The 24,913-nt window shown below is 39.9% G+C and overlaps 1 protein-coding gene across 2 annotated transcripts; it reads left to right on the forward strand.

Annotated features, from left to right (window-relative positions):
- Positions 1-222: 222 nt before the first annotated feature.
- Positions 223-23,687, forward strand: REEP2 (receptor accessory protein 2; the record flags this gene model as incomplete). Of its 2 annotated transcripts, none has more annotated exons than XM_081320218.1 (8): positions 223-254; positions 791-863; positions 9,726-9,802; positions 10,748-10,868; positions 18,817-18,930; positions 19,225-19,372; positions 20,640-20,800; positions 23,447-23,687. In XM_081320218.1, the coding sequence occupies 8 exons, from the start codon at positions 223-225 to the stop codon at positions 23,519-23,521; spliced, it is 801 nt and encodes a 266-aa protein (XP_081176344.1). In that variant the 3' UTR covers positions 23,522-23,687. The 2 variants fall into 2 exon arrangements, with proteins under 2 accessions (XP_081176344.1, XP_081176345.1); XM_081320219.1 differs by lacking the exon at positions 223-254 and adding an exon at positions 374-607.
- Positions 23,688-24,913: the final 1,226 nt, after the last annotated feature.

A 24,913-nucleotide genomic window follows, 5' to 3' on the forward strand; every position in this document is an offset into this window, starting at 1 on the left:
GGCCGGGATGCGGTCCGCGGCTCTTTTCCCTCCGACGCACCGGTAGCCCCTCCCCTTTAAGGAAACGGGGCGGGGCTACGCTTGCTGCAGAAACCTGCCCTTTAAGAGCGCCCCGCTTTCTTTCGCTGCTGCTGCTGCTGCTGCTGCAGCTGGTGCTGAAAGCCAGCTCCCAATCGCCGCCGCCGCCGCTGCCGGAGGAGTCCGGGCCTCCTCGCCTTTGCCATGGTGTCCTGGATCATCTCCCGGCTGGTGGTGTAAGAGCGCGATGGCGGAGGGCGGTTGGGAGGTTGGCTCTGTCTGTGCTGTTGCCAGGCAACGGGATGAAGATGGGGACAAGGGGGCTCGCGCTGTCAGCAGGGCTGCCTTCCCCGGGGCTTTAGCGCGTGCCACCCACCCACCCACCCCGGCCTTTCTTCCCCGGGGCAGCTTGCGGGAGGGAGGCCAGCGCTCCTCACCCTGAACCCGGCGGCGGAGAAACCAGACGGGGCGTTGCCTGATGTCCGGGGATCCCTCGCCCCCTTGGGGAGGAAACTGCCGCGAAATAGACAGTCGGCTGAGCCAGCCTGACGAGCCTGGGCGATGAGGAAGGGAACTGTGGATGCAGCAGGTGAAGAGCAAAGCGCCTCGTTGCTCGGCCTGTTCAATGGGCCGGTGGGGGGTGGGGACTGGAAGTCGCTCGGGTCTGCGAGAGTCTGACGCCCACCCTGAATAAATGGAACCTCACTCTCTCTTCTCCACCCCACCCCACCCGTTTTCTTTTCTTTTCTTTTTTTTTAAACTCTGGTTGCAGTCTGGTTTTTGGCACCCTGTACCCTGCCTATTCTTCTTACAAAGCTGTGAAGACGAAAAATGTGAAAGAATATGTAAGTGCGAGGAAGCCATCATATTTGTTTTAAGAACTAATCTTTCTCGGCCCTGATTCTGGTATTCATGATTTGTCTCCTGTTCGGAAAATGACCAGGTTTTGTGAATGAGCAGGAAGCTGAGATTTTAGTTGTTTACTTGATGTGAACATACTGTGGGATAGAACTGTCATGCTTGTTCTGCGCTTGAGCATTTTCCCATATAATGGCTACACACACACACACACAAACCACATACACACAAACTAGATAAGCTGATGATGTCACCATATGCTTCGTCAGCTAATCACTTCTTGCTTTTAATGTAAAAGTTACAGCTAATATAAACTACTAGCTATTCTAAAACATGTTTCTAATGGTACCACTGTCTTCAGAATAGCTACCATCTTGCAGGCTTCAGCCAACTTAAACACTGTATTTTGCACATTAAAACAATGACTATGTCACTAACATGTTTGCAAAAAGCATGAGAGGCTAAAAGTGCTTTTTAATGTCACTGGTGAAAACCCAATGCTCAGTTTTATTGCCGATTTTAGTGGGGGGGGGTTATTGCAGCACTGGAGTATTGAAGGATTGTCCCAAGTACTTAGCACTGGGTGTGTCACCTGACAATTATGAAATTAAGAAACAAAAATCTATTTAAAATGAAGGTTCTTAATTGGACTGTAAAATACAGTATTGAACATCCCTAGACCACTTTTAGCAACTCATGAAAAGGTTAATAGACTGTTTTTTGCTATAGGGAAATTTAAAGCAAAAGAACATGTGTCAGGAATAATGAGAAATAGGTAAAGAACTGGAATAGAAAGAAGTATGGGAAAGACTGAAATTAGTCTCAGTGTTGCTTTTTTAAATATATATTCTTCTTTTGTTGTTTCATGCTGTATATACTGTTTCATGAAGTATATACTTTCTTTGTAGGATCATTTTTATTTATTGAACTTGCATTCAATCAAACTCAATGACACTGGATAGCAGGAAGTAATCAATTGGCTGCATTTGACAATCTGGGCTAAAAGTCTTCTTGGAGCAGCTTTTAGAAGTTTGCAAATTGCAAAAGATTTGTGATAACACTGATTCTGGTATCCAGCAACATTTCCACGTTCACATTGCTAGCTTTCATAAACAGCAGATATGAAATTATTGTGGGCCTAGCATGGATATGCCAAATTTTAGCTATTTTCAGTATTTCATGCTTTTTCTGAAACTTTTTAACTTGATGTTGAGGTAACAACATGGGACTCCCCAGAGCATATGTCTTTGTATATTTGTTCTTTGTGATACCCATACTTCCAATGGTTAATGTCATGCTTGTTCTGAGAGGAAACTAGAAAGTAGAAGTATACATTATTCTTATAAAGAGAATGCTTGTTCCAGTTTTGATTATGTGATATTTACATTATTTAGCTCTCCTGAATTTGTTTTTCATCAAAAAGATGTCAAGATAGCTCAAAAAAAAGCTTTTGCCCTTTCAAAATAAATGAACATTAAAGACATCTGTCAAACACACTAGCAAGATACCTCTTGCAACATATTTGTCCTTTTTATTAAAACAATTAGTAGTATGAGATTTTCTTCCTTCCAAAGATTGTTCCACCAAGGAAAGGCTGAAAAAGCCTTTGCCATGGTATTCTAAAGCCTTAGTTACTTACTTAGAATAGGCCCACTATACAAACTTTTTAATGACTGTCTCTTTTTTTGTCCCAAAAGTCATAAAATGGGACTGGTGAGGTGGCAATATTACCATCATGGAAGGCTAAAATGTGTGTCCATTTTCTGGAACCGTAAACTGCAGAAGCCTCTTTATTTTGGCCAAACTCATCCCCAAAATCTTTTAATGCTATGAATTACCTGTTTAATATTGCTGGTTCCAAACCAGGGTTGTTCTGAAGCCCACACAAATGAAAAGTTATAGATTACTCATGAGTTCCACAAAAAATTGAAATATCTTGTGGGGACAATATATGGAGGAAGAAAGACAGTTTTAAATATTCTGGAACAAATCAAGGGTTCCAATCTTTTTAGGCCAGGCACCCATTTGATATTGTGAAATCCTGTCTGGAGTGAAAATGTCAGTCGGGGAAAACTTACCCATTTATAAATCCACTATTAATATGGTCCAAAATACCAATTTACTAGAAGCAAACTGGTGGAGAGGTTTCCTGTCATTCTTTCTGGGCTATGAAGCTGTGCTTTCATCCCAAGGTTATCATTGCCTTTGGAGGGTGGTGCTAGGCTTGAAAAGAAATTAATAAACTGCAATCATCTACCATTTTTATTTTCTAAAGACACATACACTTTAGGTCTTCACAGTATTTAGGGGCATTTTTGGAGATAAATAAGATCCTGTAGATTGGTGCTTTGTTTGCAGTATTAAAGAGAAGGAGAGACCTCTTCAGGAGTATGATGCAGCTGATACTCAAAGCATGCTACCTATAATTCCATAAGTAACAACAGTCATCAAAACTAGTAGCTATTAATAGCCCATCCTCCATGAATTTGACCCATCCCCTTTTAAAACTGCTCAACTGAAAGACTACCACTATATCTGATTCTACTGTACTTTTATAGAGATTTTTGTCCCAACTCAATCATTCAAAGAGCTGGTCAGGGAAATTACAAGAATTTAAAAGCTTGACTGTATGCAGTAGATGTCTATTAAAATACAATAGTAAAATGTAATTAAAATACAATAATGTCAGGAAACTCAAGTGAGACATTGGGCAGATCACCACCTTATTGATCGCAGTTTGTTAAGGAAGGGGTGGGTGGATGTTGTAATAGAAGATGTAACAGAAAGAATCTTACGTAATCTGACAGGACATTTTCCTTTAGGGCAGCCCAAACTAAGCATGGTAAAATAATAAAGGAACTTACATAAAGTAGGGCTCCTAGGCTTCTGCTACTTAGCGTAAGTTGCCTGTCCTGAAAAACTATCTGTAATTATTTTATTTATTTATTTATTTATTTAAATCATGTATGCAGCCACCCATCTTATAATAGCTCTTGACCATCTCGGAGAAGTCTTAAGTGTACAATAGAAAACTTACAAAAAGTGTACAATAGAAAACTTACAAAACTTACTAAGTATGAACTGGCAGTGGAAAAAGGCAAATTCCATACTAAGAAATGATTGGAATAAGATTGAAAATAAAACAGTTATTATTTGTGTCTTTCTATAGTAAAGTCATTATTCCTGCCACAGAATGTGACCATTGTAAATGCTTCTGATTGCTCTTCAAAATACAAAAACTAAATGCGGACAGTTATGTCAGTGACCACTGTCCATAAATGGCCTTCAATACCAATTGTCCAGTTTTCAGGGTAGGCTATCAGTGATAATCATCTGTGTCAGTCTCTAAACTAGGTTTCAGGCTTATGTCTCTGATCCTGACTTAAAAGGATCAGAGTTTGAAATGCATTTCTGCCACTAGAATCTAAATTAGGCATGAAAATCTGTTGATTACCCAGAATGATGACACAAAACTATACCCAAATTGCTATAGATTAGGAATACCAACAACTTTTCAGCATCACCTCGCTAACCTTTTATTTATTTTCTACCAAAGACTGTATATTTATTATAAAGTGTATATTTTATAAATATAAAAATGTATAATATTTAGATATTCTTTACCCCAGATCTTGGGAAATTGTGTATTAGAAACTAGAAAAATCACCTAATTGCAGTTTGCTTCTAATCACATGCAGTGGAAACAAAATTACAACTGTCCAGCAATCCATATGGTTAAATATGAACACATGCCAAACACAGCATTAAATAACATTCCACAAACCATGGTCGCTATTAAAGCTACTCCTTGTGAATAAGTATCCATGAAGGAAAAACTAGCAGGTGGAAAGAGCAGACAGCACTGTAACCTACATGAGATAATCTGATCAGTTTGGAAAAGTTTGTAGTTGACAGAAACCAAGCTGGAAGAACAGAAATATATGCAGAGATGTTGGAAGAGTAGGAATTGTTGATTGAGAAGTGGAAGGAGATACTGGACATTCCTTGACTGGGAGGCTTTGATACAACACTCATGCTTTTATCACTTCAGCTTTTGGATTACTATTATTTATCATACATATTGCTGCTCTTGAAATTCATTTAGAAGCTACGCCATCCAGAGTGTAGCAACTCAAATAGAGACTGACTCATTTCAGTTTGTCGTATACCTCTAATATGGGATTCCACTGGTTGCCAATAGGCTTCCAGATACAGTTCATTCTGCTGGATATTACTTTGGTGTGTTAATAACCAAGTGTCCCCAAAATTGCCTTCTGTGAATGGAATCTGCCTGTCTGGTGTGTTTTCATAGGGAGGATGGCTGGAGGGACCCCAAGGAGAAGCCTGTCCCTTGGTGACCTCCCTTCTTGGTAATAGTGCAGCTCCAGAGATGAAAAAATGTGCTTGCTCTTTCAGAGGGCCTTTGGGAATGGTGTGGAAATTGCTCCTGAAGGTGTGGTACTAGGAATTGCATTGATAGTTATGGTATTATTGAAAATTATGATAGTGCTTATTTACTTTCATCTTATTATAATTTGGTTATTGTTTTGTATTTACTCTGTTTTGAACCAACTACTGCAAAGAGGAGTGTAAGCAATTCAAAGAGTTTAAATTTTGAAGCCAGATATAAGACCAAAACTCGGTCACTAACTGAGTTTTGAAAGCCTGTCTGAATAAAATGTTTTTCATAGCTTACAAAATTTATTTATTTTTTTATTTTAATTCCATTTATATCCCGCCCTTCTCCGAAGACTCAGGGCGGCTTACAAGCTTAGCAGTAGCCTTCATTCTATGTATATGCCTGCTTATTAGGGCTTTCACACACACCCCAAGCGGCATTATTACAAAGTCAGCTTATTGCCCCCAACAATCTGGGTCCTCATTTTACCTACCTCGGAAGGATGGAAGGCTGAGTCAACCTTGAGCCTGGTGGGATGCGAACCTGCACTAATTGCAGGCAGCTGGTGTTACTTAAGGAGGCATTAGCCCACTGCTCCACCAAGGCTGACAGTAACGTCGTCTGGATTCAGAAGTAGACAGGCCTAGCCTGAATTCTACTTGAATGAGATCCTACCAGGGAATTAAAAGACCGTAGGCTAGACTGGAAAGTTGAAAAACATCCTGGAAAAAAAACAATGGCAAGCTCTGCACTATTGCCATGAAAATGCTGCGATTTTATCCATGTAGTCACAAGGAGTTAAACTCAATTGGAGGGAGGCTTTATCTTTTTATAGCTAGAACAGGCATTTGCAAGTCTGAATCAGCTGTTCAAAAGATATTTTCAATAGCTTCCTTGTGGTTTATGTGATTGAAAACTAAAAAAGCTCTCTAATTAGGAAAGAATACTATGTAATAGTTTAGAATGGAGATGGGTAAAGGGTTAATGTTTGGACCTGACAGTGTTGATAATTCTTTTTCTTTGTAATATTAGGACACATGTTCATAAGAAAGGGGGGGGGGAAACAATTCTGCTGGATCAGACCAGGCCCATGTTAGGTCTGCACTTTGTTTCTCACAGCTGCCAACTAGATTCTGCTGGAATGTTTGCAACTAGGAGACAGACAAATATTCCTCTGTTGCACTTTTTTCAGCTCTATTGTACCCTTTTCCAGCTGTAACAACCAAAGCTGTATACAATGTTCTAAATCAGATATGGATTTAAATAAGAGCATTACAATATTGGCATTTTTGTTTTCAGTTCTTTTCTTCAGAATTTGCATATTTTATACTTCACTGTGCACTGTCTCAGCACAGTATCTTCACTGAGTTATCCAGTATGATCCCAATATATTTTTTCCTGGTTGGTTACAGATAGGTCAGATTCTGCCAGTGCAGATGTGAAGATAGGGTTCTTCTGCTTAAGCGTGTGTCTGTTTACATATGTTTAAATTGAATCACATTAATAATTTGGTTGATCATATACCCAGGTTATAAAGATCCTTCTGGAAATCTTCAGACTCACTTTTCGATTTTGTTTTCCTTAAGAGTTTAATAACTATAATTTTATCAGATGAAGTTAAATGTGGGAAGATTCAGTGATGGCACAAAGATACAACAGTTACACACCTAAATGTCTATGGAGATTCTCAGTCATCCAGGTCACGGTTGTCCCCAAAGTGCTTTTTCAAAATGCAACCTTTCAAGAAGTTCCAAGAAGGTTCCACACCCATTTACATTATTCAGGTGTACTCTGAGGGCACAGATAAACCTCCAAATGCCTCAACTACTCTCAGAAAGAATGCTAACAACCAGATGACTGCAAGAAATATAAATCCTTCCACTCTCCACCATTCATTCAGAACTGAAGAAGCATTCTTGGATGAGAAGCGAAATGTCTCAAGAAAAAACAAAGAAAGTCCAGTTGCTTTTTGAAAAAGCACCTTTGGGACAGTCACACATTTAGATGGTTATGAACAGTGCTTTTGTTGTAAAAAAAAAAGTGCTGGAACTCACCCACGTCATACAACCCTCCTTGCCTACCCTACAAGGTTTACCTTTGTAGTTGAAAGAAAAAACCCTTCAATTTTTAGTGTATCTTAAAGACTAGGATTTTGTTCAAGGTAAGTTAATACTATTAATGTTACCATGCACTGTGTGGCTTTAAATTACAAGAAGGCATTTTATTAATCTTTTGAGACATTTGCCACTGGCATGGCCATTTAGTTTAGTGAGTGGAAATGTCAGCTTTCTGCATGGAACGAATTTGGCCCAATAAAACAAAATTTGGTTGCTTGTAAAAGACTGAATTATTTTTAAGAAGTTGTCAAACAAGGTGGAAAAATTTACATTTGGAGTTTAATATGGATATTGTGTTGAAACAAATTAAAGTTGAAACTTTGTCAGTGAACAGATTACTTTTAATTTACCTTTAAGTTAAACCCAATTTAATAAATAGATCTGATTAAACCTCATACTGTAGATCTACCTTTACATCTGACCAATACATAATATATATTAGTGTTAATAATAATACCTCTAAATCACGACATTGGCTTTATTCTTATTCTTCCCCTCTGCAGTTTGAATATAAAGTATAAAAGACTAAAAAGAGATTTTTGTAGACATCCCAGCCTTTGAACTATCCAAGGAACTGAAACTGCAAATTTTCACTGTCGGGCAAGCTTCCACACCAGCTGCCTTTCTTTCCTCTTGCTTCGCCTCCTTTTAACCTCACACCCCATCTTCTGTGTAGGGAAGGCAAAAGGCTCACTCAACCTCTTGTGATAGATGGCCTCCATGTTTATGTGTCTCCCACCACAACCATCGGCTTCCACACCACATGGTCCAACCCAGCCAATCAAGCCACACTCTGGCTGTGGTGCTCCAGTGCCTCATGGCTCCTCCTAGAGGAGGCAGACAGCGCTGGAGGGGACCCCGCTCGCACCGTACTGCCAGCGGGGCATTTTCAAAAACAAACGAGGATAGGAAGGAAAACAATAGGAAAAGAATGCAACTCTGGAAAATCCATCGAAAAAAGGTGCCGGAACTCTGTTCTGGTGCGTTCTGTGACAAAAAAAGCCCTATGAAGAAATCTAGACAGATGATTGGTATTTGTCTAGTACTTCTATCAATTATTTTTAGCCTTGATATATTCCTCCAAAATTTAAAAAATAATAACCTGTTTTATACTATACATTGAGAAAGCAATTTTTAGCCAGCACAATGAAAACAGGCTGTAGTCTAATTTCTAGGATATGGTTGACTTCTGTGTAACATTATGCTGGACCAGACATGTGATATTGTTGGGCTCTGCTAATGTTCTTACACTCTTATTTAATGAACAGCAGCTAGCGCCTGGCTGGCTTGCTGCCTGCTTGCAATCAAGATGCTGGCATACAAATATCTGCTATACAGGTAGACCTCAATTTACGACCACAGCAGAGCCCAAAATTCTGGTTGCTAAGTGAAACATTTGTTAAGTGAATTTTGCCCCATTTTACAACCTTTCTTGCCACAGTTGTTAAGCAAATCACTGCAGTTGTTAAATCAGTAATGGTTGTTAAGTGAATCTGGTTTTCCCATTGACTTTGCTTGTCAGAAGGCTGCAAAAGTGGATCACATGACCTCGGGTCACTGCAACGGTCATAATTGTGAGTCAATTGCCAAGCATCTGAATTTTGATCAGGTGACCACGGGGATGCTGCAATGGGTCCTAAATGAGAAAAACAGTCATAAGTCACTTTTTTCAGTGCCGTTGTAACTTAAACCGGTTACTTAGTGAACTGTAGTAAGTTGAGGACTACCTGTATGGAGTACGTTGTAATAAAACAATATCAGCTGTTAATTGCTGTGTTGAATCATGAAGTTGATGTGGGTCTTTTAGGCAATATTTTTTTTATCCTAAATACTTGTTGCACTCTTTTGGAGAACTCTTTGGTTTTCTGTAACTCTAAATATGCCACTTAGGGTTTCTAAGCTTTTAAACAAGTTTTGAAAAAATGCAGAGGATTGCAAAAAGCTTTCCCCCATCCTTGGGGTAATGGAGAAGTTCCATTAGCAGAAAAATTCCATGGATTTCATCTTTAGATGAAATTCCCTCTGCTTCCAACGTTACCTCTCATTAGACAAGCTATTGGACGGTAAATATATCAGTTATAAACTGCATTGCCAGGCTTCAATGTTTGAAGTAAATAAAATTTGAGGGAGTTAAAGGGGTGGGGTGGCGAAGGAAGAACATGCATGACAAACTTTGCTTACAAACTATCAATTATAAAGTGATGTTTGTGGAAATATTTGTTTTTATATATGAGAAAAAATTGTTCAGAATGTTTGGTACCTATAAATTAAATATTTGTTTTAAGATAAGGCCTAATGTTCAGCATACTTTTAATGCAATGGTTACCTTGCAGGTTAAATGGATGATGTATTGGATTGTATTTGCTTTCTTCACCACAGCAGAAACACTCACAGACATATTTCTATCTTGGTAAGTTCTTTACAAGTGATAGGAACTACTTGATACTGTAATATTTTTAATTCATTAATCTAAAACTGACAGCTGTATTGTGAAGTGTTTCAGTAAAGTATTCTGTTTTCTCATTCTTGACTGCTTTGAATTTTTTCCCCAAAATCTTTTTTATTTTAAATGTTTGGCGGAAATACTCATTTGCTGTATCACATATGATATATCTCATAAATTGAATGTTTGAAGTTGGCAAAATATATTATTTTTTCTTCCAAGAGTAATTTTTTAAAAATTGGATTCTGGCTCTGAATAAAATGGTTGTTTCTCGTACTATTGCAACTTGTCAGTGTCTTTTGCTTTGTGAAATAACATCAAAGTATTTTTTCTCTGAAAACTCATTGAGGAAAGAGTTGTTACTCCAATCCTACAGTAATAGTTCTGTTTAAATACACCTTACTGGCAACTTGTTCAAAAGACGTGAATCACTGGGTTATGTACTGGGATGAGAATGTTGGGTGATTTTGAGGCAAAGAACTGGTAAATCCCCACAGTGAGGATAATTTATTGTTATCTGAAAAAAAAATTAAATGGTACAACCATTGGCCCTTAATTCTATGTTTGCTTTGTTGGAGTATTTATTAAATTTATAAAAGAAATCTGAAATGAAATTTCAGAAAAGAGCATTCTTGAAAAGAGGGAGAGCCCGTTTGGAGACTATGAGTTCTAGGCCACCCTTAGGCACGAAAGCTGACTGAGGGACTTTGTTGCCAGTCACTCTCTCTCAGTCCTACCCACCTCACAAGGTTGTTGTTATGGAGAAAATAGAAGGTAGCTGTCTTTGTGGTACTGATTCTATTCTATCTATAGTTCATTTTTCCTCCCTTTGCTTATTCCATCTTATTCTGGACTGTCAACCTTTGTCTGACTCTAAGCTGAGCTTGATTCTAGCTTTTCCATTTCTCTCAGGTTTCCCTTTTATTTCGAGTTGAAAATGGCATTTGTGATCTGGCTGCTCTCTCCTTATACCAAGGGATCCAGCGTCCTGTACAGGAAGTTTGTTCACCCAACGCTCTCCAATAAGGAGAAGGTACTGCAATTTGCCCCATTATCTGACATGAAAACTTGAGTCACTTCAAATGTAGTTGGGTTGCAAGGGGGGGGGGGGGAAACCCTTGAAATTTATCATGCCCATGTTTATTCATGCTGAATGCATGGCATCTAGAGCCAGGCATAAATAACCTTTCGAAATTGCCTACGTAATATCTGCACAGAGTTTATTCAAAAATATTTCAAGGGCCGGCTTGAGGGGAAGAATTCCCTCCTGATTTGTTAGCCAAAGTATTGGGCATGAGGGAGGTTGCAGACTATTGGAAAGATTATTGTACAATGAAATGTACTGTACTTCATATATGCTCCTTCTCCTCCTCGTCACTAAATAAGTGCAAGAATGCCAAATTCCATTCCCATTAAAAGAATTTCTAAAATCTTTTATCACAGTTGAATGAGACCATATACAGTTGAAAGAAAAAGTATGTGAACCCTTTGGGATTACGTGGAGTTTTGCATGAATTGGCCATAAAATGCACTCTAAACGTCATGTAAGTCACAACAATAGAAAAACACAGTCTGCTTAAAATAATACTATACAAACATTAGCTGTTGTCATGTTTTAATTGAATATAAGATGGAAACATTCACAGTGTAGGGTGGAAAAAGTATGTGAACCCCTAGCCTAATGACTTCTCCAAGAGCTAATTGGAGCCAGGAGTGAGCCAACCTTGACTCCAATCAGTGTGATGATATTGGATGTGTTGCTGACAGTTGTCCTGCCCTTTAAAAACACACACCTGTTTTGGGTTTACTGGTCTCAAGAAGCACTGTCTGATGTGAACCATGCCTCGCAGAAAAGAGCTCTCAGAAGACCTACGATCAAGTATTTTTGACTTGCATGAAGCTGGAAAGGGTTACAAAAGTATCTCCAAAAGCCTTGATGTTCATGTGTCCACGGTAAGACAGACTGTCTACAAATGGAGAAAGTTTAGCACTGTTGCTACTCTCCCTAGGCGTGGTCATCCTGTAAAAATGACTGCAAGAGCACAGCGCATAATGAAGTAAAGAAGAATCCTAGAGTGTCAGCTAAAGACCTACAGAAATCTCTGGCACATGCTAACATTTTTGTTGACACATCTACAATAAGGAAAACATTAAACAAGAATGGAGTACATGGGAGGACACCACGGAGGAAGCCATTGCTGTCCCCAAAAAATATTGCAGCACATTTGAAGTTTGCAAAAGAGCACCTGGATGTTCCACAGCACTACTGGCAAAATATACTGTGAACAGATGAAACCAAAATTGAGTTGTTTGGGAAAAACACACAACACTATGTGTGGAGAAAAAAAGGCACAGCACACCAACATCAAAATCTCATCCTCACTGTAAAACATGGCGGAGGGAGCATCATGGTTTGGGGCTGCTTTGCTGCCTCAGGGCCTGGACGGATTGTTGTCATTGATGGGAAAATGAATTCCAGAGTTTATCAGGACATTTTGCAGGAAAACGTATGACCATCTGTCCGCCAACTGAAGCTCCGCAGAGGATGGGTGATGCAACAGGACAATGACCCAAAGCATACAAGTAATTCAACAAAACAATGGCTTCAACAGAACAGAATACGCTTTCTGGAGTGGCCCAGTCAGAGTCCTGACCTCAACCCGATTGAAATGCTGTGGCATGACCTTAAGAGAGCGATTCACACCAGACATCCCAAGAATATTGCTACACTGAAACAGTTTTGTGAAGAGCAGTGGTCCAAAATTACTCCAGATTGTTGTGCAGGTCTGATCTGCAACTACAGGAAATGTTTGGTTGAGGTTATTGCTGCCAAAGGAGGGTCAACCAGTTATTAAGTCCAAAGGTTCACATACTTTTTCCACCCTGCACTGTGAATGTTTCCATCTTATGTTCAATTAAAACATGACAACAGCTAATGTTTGTGTAGTATTATTTTAAGCAGACTGTGTTTTTCTATTGTGACTTACATGACGTTTAGAGCGCATTTTATGGCCAATTCATGCAAAACTCCACGTAATCCCAAAGGGTTCACATACTTTTTCTTGCAACTGTAGAACAGGGCTTTTCAACCTTTTCACCCATTGTACCACTTTTAGGATATGGCAACATCCCATTACCACCAGTCGCCTAGCAAGGTGTCAAAAACTTGATGACCTCCCCAAAAAAGGAAAAAATTGATAAAGTACAGGTAGTCCTCGACTTACAACAGTTCGCTTAGTGACTGTTCGAAGTTACAATGGCACTGAAAAAAGTGCCCCCCCCCCAAGCCACAGCCAAGCAAGACACCTGCCTGCCTGCCCGGCGGGGCTTTTCCTCCTGTCTCAGGTTTTCATTGTTGTGAGCATTTCTATTGAGGATTGGCAGTGGGGGTGGGGTGGGGTGGGGTGTTTGGTTTTTATTCCCCCCATCTGCTGGGTGGTTGCAGCAGGTTTTGGTCACTTCACATGACCCTGGGACACTGTGACCGTCATAAATATGAATCAGTTGCCAAGCATCTAAATGTAAATCACAAGACCCTGGAGATGCTGCAACATTCCAGCTGATCGGCACTTCTTCTGGGCTCAGAAGCGCCAGGATCAGTGTCGAGCTCCAGCTGGAGCCTGGCGCTGATCCTGGTGCTTTCGCTGAGCCCCAACAGCCCTGCAGCTCCAGCCGTCTCTCGCTCAGGCTTGTGTGGTGCTGCCACCGGTTCAGCTCATTCCCCTCCCCCGCTACCACTTTTCTAGGATGGTCGCGTATCACCTGCCAGGTGCCAATGTACCACAGGTGGTACCTGTACCACTGGTTGAAAAGCCCTGATATAGAAAAATGGTAAGAGAATTTTTTCTGCCCTTATTCATGGGAATTTGGGTTAGGCTGGGATCAGCTTATCTGAGGGGGGTCTAGGATGACTTGATGCTGCTAGCTTAATGTGGCCAACTGGGGGCAGCCTTCTCACCACCACCAAGTCCCCTCTGCCAACTTCTTGTCGCCATCTCTTTGCAACACTGAAACTTCCCTGCGGGGATAACTCGCTGTGATCGCTGGATGGAGAGCCGGCTGGCTGGGTGAGCAGGCTGTCAGAGGGGGCAGGGATGGGCGGAGAGTGGAGTTGGGAGCAATGGCACGGATGCAATGGCGGGGGTAGGGGTTTCAAAATGGGAAGTCCTGGAACTTTTTTTTTTTAAAAAGGCACATTGCTTAATGTTTGAGGGTGTGTTGCTCTGAAAATAAGGGCAGCTTTGGGAAGCAATGGGGTGGGATGTCAGGTTTTTTTTTTTAAAAAAAGGTTTGTTTTGAGTCGCATTCAAATTCTTGCCCAACAAGCAGATTGCAAAGTTTGCAGCCGCATTTAGCTGCAGTTGGATGCACCACAGAAACGGGCCTGCATGGACAGGAAAGTTTGGAGTCCAAACTGGACAAAAACCCTCTTCACAGCATTATTCTTTTCACCGCATCACTGTCAGCTTTGGGGAGGAACATTGTTGCAACTCTCCGTCCAAATGCACTCTGTGCATGACCAAAAACACAATGAAATCACCTACCCAGTTTTGGGAAAAAGCACTCTGAACATGACCAGAAACACCATGAAAGCACTCTGCACGTGACCAGAAACACAATGAAATCATCTGCCCCTCGTTGGGAAAAGCACTCTGCATATGACCACAAACACCAAGAAAGCACTCTGCACTTGACCAGAAACACCAGGAAATCACCCATCGGGATCTGAGGAGTAAATTGCTGTGATGCTCCATGCAAACAAGTGTTTCTGGTCATGTGCAGAGTGCTTTCCACCCAAAGCCAGTTGGATGATCGCCTGGTGTTTCTGGTCACATGCAGAGTGCTTTCATGGTGTTTCTGGTCATGTGCCTCCTTTTTAAAATAGTTCATGCTACCTCTTGCTAAATGGTAAGAAGAGCTGTGCAATTTTTCCTCCTTCAGAGTAATAATGTTCGCTGGAATGTTAAATTTATTTTCTTTAATCAGCATCAAGTCAAAGTTGCTGTTAACTTTACGTTGATCCTAACTTTTAAAGCTCCAATATGTTGTGCCACCTATTATATCATAATTTCATAGAATTTTAGGCTTCGGGTGGCAAATGATTCACTTTCTACAGCATCATAGTAAAACAAGAGATTAGGTCTTTATGGAGAAAATGATTGCATAAAAGAATAATGTTAAAAAAGAATTCAGTTAAATGAATTTTTATCGTGTTAGGAAGTAGTAATGCACTGAACTACAAATTGTATCCTCTAGACAACTTTAAATCTTATGAAATACATTTTATATTTTCTTGATTTATTGTTTTGTTGATTTGTTGTTGTTGGTAGAGATGCAAAAAAGACCCCCTTTTCCAAGCCAAAGGTTGGTCACACACTGCCGAAAGCTGCAATTTGTGTTTCTTTTGTACTTGAATACAAATCAACATTATACTGTTTTATGTCAGCTGTAAAAGATCCATATATATTAAAATTTTCACGCTTCAATTGTAAAATACCCAGAAGTGCCAATTAGGAAATAGTTAAGCTCTTCCTTCTGAATGCGTTTGACACAGATCATATCAAATGCATTCAGAAGGAAGAGCCTAATTACTCCATTTAAGATTCTGTTGAAGATTCTGTTCTAAGTAAGGTAAAATTATGTTATCAGGCATCAGCACTATTGTTTCTCTCAGAGCTCAACTAGTTTACAAAGTAAGTTAATTTTGTTTAGAGTACACAAATCTGAACTTTTAAATCATGTGCGTTTATTCATATTTAGTTCAGTGAAACAGCCTCCAGCATAAATTAATCCCTCAAACTGTTACTTTTCCATACTGCAAAATATTCATTGTTAGTCCTTACAGTTTTTGCTGTTCAGGGTGTAAACTCAGTAGGGAATTCTGTGTTGTTGTTGTTTTTTAAAAAATAACTATATGAACTTTTATTGATTGATTGATTGATTGATTTGATCTGTTAATTTTATACGCTTGCTTTCCTATGGAAACTCAAGAAGCCTGGATCTCCTTGGTGCCCATCCAACACCAGAGCTCACTGGCCTAGTGACCCCTAGAAGGCACTAGGTAGATAGCAAATATTAAAAGTTCATGTTCTGGTCAAATTACCATCAACACCCATTCCAGTCAGTGTTGATCGGGAGTAAGAAATCCTGCTCTATGCAGAATGCTGCAGTGCTTGGTACTTTCTCTACTCCTATTAAATATCTACATGAAATGCCTGGGTAGATCATCCATCACCAAGGGGTAAGCCGGTATTATCAATAGGCTGATGACACCCAGTATGCTCATGATACATCTCTGCCCCTGGTGACCTGCTGTTTATCTACTCTCTTGGTGCCTAAAGGCTTTGAGGGTCTGGATGGGAACACCAGATTTCAGCTGAACCCTGGCAAGACTGAGTGGCTTTGGATTTTAGAGCCTTCTGTATCTGGGGATTTAGCAACATTCGTGCCCCAAACCTAACAGACCCAGTGTGCAACTAGGTCACAGATCTGCAACCCGCAGCTCCAGAGCCGCATGCGGCTCTTTCAGCCGTCTCCTGCGGCTCCCAGTCCTCTGCCATGTGCAGTCCAAAAAAAAAAAAAGTGGGACTAAAAAAGTTCAACCAATCAATTCAAATATGCAGGGTAGATGCATAGTTCGCCTTGGCTCCACTCTTCAGTCAAACCTTGTTCTGCGCATGCACGCATGTACGCACATGCGCACACATTTTTTGCGGCTCCCAGTTTTTCCTTTTGTGAGGGAACCGGTTCCGAGTGGCTCTTTCACTGTTTCAGGTTGCTGAGCCCTGAACTAGGTGATTCTTCTGGACTTACAACTTCTGTTCAAAGAGCAGGTGGCAATAATGGCTAAAAGGGCCTTTGCACAAATGGCATGCCGGTTGCGCTCATTTCTGGAATTTGGAGGCTCTGCTCATGCCCTAGCCACCTTCCAAATGGACTACTGTAATATGCTCTACATGGGGCTGTTCTTGAAGAGTATCTGAAAGCTTCAGCTGGAGCAAAATGCAGCAGCATAGGGAGTTATGCATGTGAGATCTACCTACATCGCACCTCTGCCACCTGCCACCTGGCCTGCTTTGGTTGGCAATTTGCTTCCAGGTCAAATACAAGGTGCTGATTATAACTTTTAAAGCAAAGCCCTATCAGGATATTTGAGGGACTGACTCTCCCAAGTTACATCTACCTGTTTCATCAGATCCAGCAGGAGGGGCGTGTTGAAGGTCCCATTAGCCAGAGAATGTGAATAGGCAGCTATGCAGATGTGATTAAATAAATAAATAAATTACTTTCTATAGGCTGGCATCAAGAATGTATTTGACAGCTAACCTTTTAGATCATCACAATGGTGCTGTACAAAACATTCAGTGGCTCCATTTGAATACCAAATTGTCTGTCTTTCTGTCTATCACTGTCTGTCTGTCTTGTCTCTGTCTGTCTGTCTGTCTGTCTGTCTGTCTATCTATCTATCTATCTATCTATCTATCTATCTATCTATCTATCTATCTATCTATCTATCATCTATCTATCTATCACATTTCTATACCACCCATCTCCCAAAACCACATATTTTGCCAAATATTTCTACAGTGTGAACTTTAGTAAGAAAATGGAGATTTGAAAGAACATTTCCAGGATCAATTTTGTTTTCTCTGATAAAATATTGGTGTAAGTGATCTTTTTAAAGTTATAAATATTGATGATTAACTTTGCTACAATACATGTAACATTTGTAGTATTTGTGTGAGCTACATTTCTTGGTGTTAATATCAGATATGTGTATTAAATGTATTTCAGTTTCATCTCGATGTGATCTGTTGTTATCTCCATCTCTTTGCCTGCCTACCTATTATTTATCCATCCATCCTTTTCTGTAGACTATGCCTAATGTGGTTTATGCATATCAAAATCTCAAAGAGAGTAATTAAAAATTAATGTAAATTAATACATTAAAATTAAAAATAGGCCTTTTAAATTTATATGCTTTATAAGGGAATTAGATTTCATATAAAAATGGCCAAGTTATGTCTAGCTTGGCCCTTAGTTTTATATCCACCAAAAGTGAAAAGGTTAAATTAAATTGAAGTACTCATGTAAGTTCATCATTAAAATCACTGAAGTATTGAAGTGTCAATAGTGAATTCCACTGCCCACACCGTTTAGTAAATCTCTACACCAAGGCAGAATGATTAAATATCTGAAAAACAGCCATGAAACACCAGCCACCTAAAACAGTAGATAATGTACTGTTACAATGCATACTGGGTATTTATCAGGGACTTTATCAAACCGATAATCTAAAATAAAAATAAGCCAAGCTTCTATAGTGTATCAGTTGATGTCTTTTTATCTCGTGCTAATAGGTTTGCTTGTAATCATATGATGATCCCAATTCAGAATCTCAGCATGAGCCATACAGTATGAGGTACTTTGTGGCCCTTTCCTGCTGAATTTTGGTATGCATTGACAAACTATATTATTACATAGGAAATTATTATAATGTTATATAGGAAACTATTTTGTTAATTAGTTATGGAATATATAACATTTTTTTCTTATTTGCTCCATATACCTTTTCTTATCCCATGATATATATCAGGGGTCTTCAAACTTGGCCCTTTTATGACTTGGAGACTTCAACTCCCAGAATTCCACAGCCAGCGTACCTGGCTGAGGAATTCTGGGAGTTGAAGTCCACAAGTCATAAAAGAGCCAAGTTTGAAGACCCCTGATATATATCATCTAGAGATAATTTGTAGCCCATCCTGATCAAGAAATATTTACTAGTACAGTTGGGAGTAATTTATTATTGATAGAAGGTGATTCATTAGGACAGATCGGAGGATTTGCCTTCTATTTCAGTCCTGAAGCATCAAGATCTAGTGAACTCCACTTAGGATCTTGTCTGAATGCAACTTATGCTAGAAATCTATAGGTAAATAATGTTAATTTCTAAATGTAGTCTTACTCCTCTTAAATCCTAGGAAATAGATGAATATATTAGCCAGGCCCGTGACAGGAGTTATGAAACTATGATGCGTGTTGGCAAGCGAGGATTAAATCTGGCAGCAAATGCAGCAGTTACTGCAGCTGCAAAGGTAACTCCTTATGTCTTTATTTAATATCTGCTTGTTTCATTCTGCTTGGTAATTTTGGTGTTTCCCTTCACTGCATTCATTTTCTTACTGTCAACTAGCTACATGCCATTTGGGCTATTTCTTCATGTTAGAGAAAAGACAGTCATTTCATTTTCTATCCAGATTGTGTCACTGATGCTCCATTATCTTGCCTTTGTATTTAGTTTTTCATCAAAGGTTATTTCAATGTTCCCCTTAAGACGCATTCTGATATAGTACATGTGAATAATTGTAACGTGGAATTGTGTTTTAAAGGGCCAGGGGGTTTTGTCTGAAAAACTTCGGAGTTTCAGCATGCAAGATTTGACTTTGATTCGAGATGATGACACAATGCATTTGCAAAGCCCCGAGTCACACATGCATACGTCTTCTAAGGGCCATCTTGAAACTATTGATGATTCAGGTTAGTGAAGTCAGTCTCTATTAAATTTATTGATTTATATGTCAGATCAAACTGAACACTGAAGGCGGTTTATAATTTAAAGCACCATACAGACACCACAAATAAATGAAAACAGATAAATAAAAATCAGTACCTGTTACAGAAATAAATTGGCAAGAGACTTATTTTTACACATTAATTCTTTATAAATGACTTTATATTGTCCTATGAATGCAAGTATAAGAGCCTTTATATAAAAGTTTTAAGAGCCTATCTAAAAAGAGAAGATGTAATTACCTCTGGCATTTTCTTGGCAAAAGGAAAATATTATCTGCTGCATCAAAGGGCATCTGTTCCCCTGTATTTTTAAAGTGCATCCCTCTCAGCCACCTGTAAAAGAGAGCGGGATACAAAACAGGAGTTTTCTTCTCCTTGTATATAGTGACCTTAGCTTGGATTCTTGCACTCTATCCATCTAGATCTTTATCCAGTCAATGAACCTGACTTGGAAAGGGGATTTTGTATGAACAGGAGAATTTGATTTCATAACTGTATGAACAGGCTTTTCATATTCTAAATTACCTACAGCAGCACCTTCCCTCCGTCCAGTGCGCTCCCACAGAGAGGGCCTCCTCAGGGTGCCTCCGATCAAAGAATGCCGACTGGTGGCCCCCAGGGGGAGGGCGTTCTCTGTGGGCGCGCCAGACCTGTGGAACCGCTTGCCGGTTGAGCTCCGGATGGCCCCCGACCTTCGCTCCTTCCGGCGGGTTCTAAAAACTTACTTATTTGAGCAATCCGGCCTGGTTTGATTGGTTTGGGGTTGGGTTTTTAATATGGTTTTAACTATTGTATATATCGGGCATAATTATTTAATTGTTTTTTAACTTTTGTACTTTGTTTTTCAATATTTATTGCCCTGTAAACCGCCCTGAGTCCTTCGGGAGAAGGGCGGTATAAAAATTTAATAAATATATATATAATGTAAATATAAATGTTACTATTCATTTTTAAGTATACTATAAAATAGAAACAAAAAAGAAAGGCTGCCTAGAGTGGAGGGAATAGATTGGGTTGTGAAGCCACTGCTGCTCTTTTGTTGTAAAGGAGTGGAATTTCAATGGTGGGATTCAGAAATACTTGTAATTTCATATTTCCATCCATTGACCTTGAGTTCAATTCCTCGTAGATAAATATACTCAATTTTTTTCCCCTTGCCTCCCAAAACCTCTGTATCTTGAGTATCTTTTTTATCTTTATGAAGCAGCCCCACTATTGTTTTTCTCCTTAGGTGCATCTTGTTACTCTTCATCTGAGGACATGGCTGTGACTCAGAGACATAATGGAACACAGTCTGACTCTAGAACTGAGCCATCTGATGATGATACAGGAGATAAAGTTCCAAAACGAACCCAGAGCCTTAAAGCGCCTAAGAAAACAATAAAGACTGAGGTGAAATGGCCTGCTGATGTATGGATTCTCTAATGTGTAAATTGCGGTTTCTTAAAAAAAATAAAGGGTGGAAATACTTGAATTATACTTGAAACATACATGGTACACTTTTTTAATACTTTTTTTACTTCACACCTCACAGTGTCTGCCTTTTCCAATAAATTTAATTAATTTAATTTAATTTTTGGATTTATATACCGCCCTTTCCCGAAGGACTCAGGGCGGTTTACAGGGTATTTAAAACAAAGATCGATACAAAAGTTAAAAACAATTAAAAAAGATTAAATCAATCCCTAAAGAAATAAAAACCCCAATTAAAATTCTCAGCCTGGGCCGGAAAGCTCGAAGAGCCAGGTCTTCAGGTCCTGGCGAAATGAACGAAGGTCGGGGGCAGTCCTAAGCTCCACAGGCAGCTGGTTCCAGAGGGCAGGCGCACCCACAGAGAAGGCCCTCCCCCTGGGTGTTATCCGCTGGCAATCTTTTACCGGCGGCACCCTGAGAAGACCCTCCCTGTGGGAGCGCACAGGTCGAAGGGAGCTTGATGCTGGCAGCAGGTGTTCCCTCAGATATCCCGGACCCAAGCCATTTATAAATCCCAATAATAAATAAATAAATAAATAAAATAAATTTAGGGCTTTATAGGTCATCATCAGCTTTCAATTTTGTTTTACATTATTTTTCCACTCAGCCAGAATTTAAGTAAATGAAAGCATTCTGATAAAGAACATTCCTGCCTCGGTTAACCATTTCCTTATAAATAGTAACACGTGGCATGATTTGACTTGATAACATCACATGCATTGCAATTTCATCACTGTCTGGAGAGCAAACTGTTTCTTGAAAATTCTCGCCTGAATACAATCAGAACTGAGAATGTACATTTTCCAATTGGGGGTTAAAATATTGGCTGCAGAAGCACCATTCTCATCAGGATAGTTAACTGACTATACTAGTTCTTCTGTAAGGGGATGGACTAACCTAGCCAACCACAGATGAAACTTTATTCATCTTCTGTTTTTTTTAGACATAATTAATTTGTTTTCAGGAAAGAAACAGAAATTAAATTCAATTAATGAGTTTAAGGCTGTTCAGCTAAAAGTGCTTACTCAGTATTCAGTCTGATTATTAAAATTCAACAGAGAAGGAAGAGAAGACATAGAACAGAATTATTCAAGTCTCCATGCCACTGGAAGGGATAGTTTATAGAATTAAAATAAGAAACAATTTTCCTCCCTTTGCTTTAAAGAGACAATTACAGCATTTAGTATTGAAATGTTACCTCCATAGAAATATGGGGGTGATGGCAATAGCTCCAATTACTGATTATTATTGTGTCTTCTTCTAATCTTAAAATCAAAATCAGAACCGATAAGCATCCATGCCTTCTGTCTTCGTATTTGTTAAACTCTTCACCCTTTATTTATTTATTTATTTGATTTATATACCGCCCTTCTCCTGAAGGACTCAGGGCGGTGTACAGGGCAATGAAATAAGAATACATTAGTTAAATAATTTTAAAACCCAAATCCCTCAGGCCAGGCCGGCTTGTTCGAATAGATAAGTTTTTAGATCACGCTGGAAGGAGCGGAGGTCGGGGGCCATCCGGAGTTCAGCTGGTAAGCGGTTCCAAAGGATTGGTGCACCCACCGAGAATGCTCTCCCCCTGGGGGTCACCAGCCGACATTCTCTGACCGGTAGTACCCTGAGGAGGCCCTCTCTGTGGGAACGTACAGGACGGAGGGACGTTGACGCCGGCAGTAGGTGCTCCCGTAGGTAATCCGGACCCATGCCATGCAGGGCTTTGTATGTCATCACCAGCACCTTGAATTTCACTCAGAAGGCAACTGGAAGCCAGTGCAGCTCACGGAGCAGAGGTGTAATATGGGAGTATCGGGAGACCCCCAAAAGAACTCGTGCAGCTGCACTCTGTACCAGCTGAAGCTTCCGAGTGGTTCTCAAGGGCAGCCCCATGTAAAGAGCATTGCAGTAGTCTAGACGAGAGGTCACAAGTGCATGAGTGACTGTATGCAAGGCATCCAGATCCAGATAGGGTCGCAACTGGCGCACCAGACGAACCTGGGCGAAGGCCCCTCTAGTCACAGCTCCTATATGATCTTCTAAGGAGAGCTGTGAATCTAAGAGGACACCCAGATTGCGAGCCTTATCTACGGGGGGTAATAACTTGAATAACCCTTGAAACCAGTTCTGCTACCTGAACTAAAGGGGTGATTGGAAAGAAAGGTTCCTATTCCTTTTTCTTAAATTTTTGTCTTTTCATGCTAAAATTCCTTAAGCTGGCTGCTTGGATACTTATTAAATTTCTATCTCACCTTCCCAATAAAAAATCTTTCTTATAAAAACTGTATTATTGTAATATTGACTGTAATAAAATAAGTATACATGTTTACCTCAGTTTTTATTGAAGTATGCTACTGCATACTGTTAAATAACTTCCAGAGATCACAATTACTAGTTCAGTTGTTAAGAGTACTAGTAGCAGTAAAACAGAGGATTTAAGAATCAGCATTTTTAGCAATGCTGCTCAGTTTTCAAAGCTGTTAGCTCAGCGGCGAATTAAACAAAGCCACTTTTCAAAATATCTTTTTTTTGCCACTAATGTAATGTTGTGAATCTCTTGCTTTACAGCCTCCACTGAAGGCAGTGAAAGCCCGTCCCAAGAAGAAAGCTACAGGCTCCACTCCTGTCGGTGAATCCGCCTAAGGACAATCCAGCTGAACGTCTGTCCCGGAGCTCTTCTGCCACTGTGGGGGACACTCTCCAAGGAATGGGAGCCGAGATCATGTACATAACAGCTGCTGCTTTGTAGAGCTCATTCCAAGGCGAGATGGTGATTGAAATTTGGCACACAGATCAGAGGATGGCCATCCTCAGGAATAAATATACCCTTCGTCTCTATGATGGAAAATGCTAATCTGTCTGTATATAGCCTGTTGTTTTGGGATTCCCTCTCCATGTGTAACCCTAGTAGAGAAACTCTTTGCTGGAATACCTCTTTAATTAGGGTTAGAACCACTTTTGGCAGAGAAGCTGGTAAAAAAAAAATTGGTGCAATTGACATTCTAATTTGCGTGGAGAGCTCCTGGTAGCCCTTCACTCGCTGTCATGATTTAGCTGCTATGGGGAATTGTTGGGAAGTGCCTGAAGTAAGGTGACTGGTACTGAAAACTATCGTTCAAAATTGTTTTGGCGAAAGAAAGGAGGAGGAGAAGGGATAGTTTGCTGCGAATGCAACCTCTTCACTGTCCGTGAAGTGGGTTTTGGCAAAGAATTTCTTGGCAGGGCTTGGGGGTGGGTGGGCGGGCGGGCGGGCTGCAGTGTCTTGGGGAAAAGACTAGTAGCAATGAGAATGAAAGTGGCTGGCTTTGCTACCAGTATCTGGTCTTTCTATGCAGAAGCCTCTTTTGCTTGGGTGGAATTATTGTGACTTTGCTTATGTTAAGTATCGGAAAGGGGAAATGTTTTTTTTTTTAAAAAGTAGAGGAAAGATGGCAAAACTAAATGAATCATGGTCTGAGCAGGACATTTGGGAACACCTGAGCCTAGATCCCTCTCTCCAAAGAATTAGAATCCTGAATAATTACAATCTAAGTATCAAACCTTTGGGCCCCTTCTTCAGAGTTGCCTTGATATTTTAGGTTTTATAGATTGGTCTGTTTTCTGTAAGAATTGTTTTAAAGAAGCAGTTGCGAGGAAGCAGTTGGAGGATAGAAAGCTGAATGGTACATAAGTTTCTGCTGGCTTTTATTTGCAGTCAGAATATAAGTTGAAGTTGATCCGTACATCCAGGTAAGCTGGCCAAAAATAATAATCCTTTTTGGAGTTTTTCTGAGTGGCATTTTGCAATAGGTGATAGGGACATCTCCACTTATTCTAAAAGTAAACAATTAATACTGCTACTCAGTTCTCAGGAATTACAGTACTTCTTTCTACCATCCAAATCTTCCATCGTTCTCTACTTGTGCTATTTACTTGGTAGAGACAATACTGTTTTGTGTTTGAGACTACTTAGAGTTAGGTGATGACAAGGATTCAGATTTTATATAGCACTATGATAGTACCTAATCTGGTAATGAAACATCTGCAAGAAAACAA

The sequence above is a fragment of the Vipera berus genome (genome assembly GCF_964194415.1).
Source record: "Vipera berus genome assembly, chromosome: 2".
NCBI lineage: Eukaryota > Metazoa > Chordata > Lepidosauria > Squamata > Viperidae > Vipera > Vipera berus.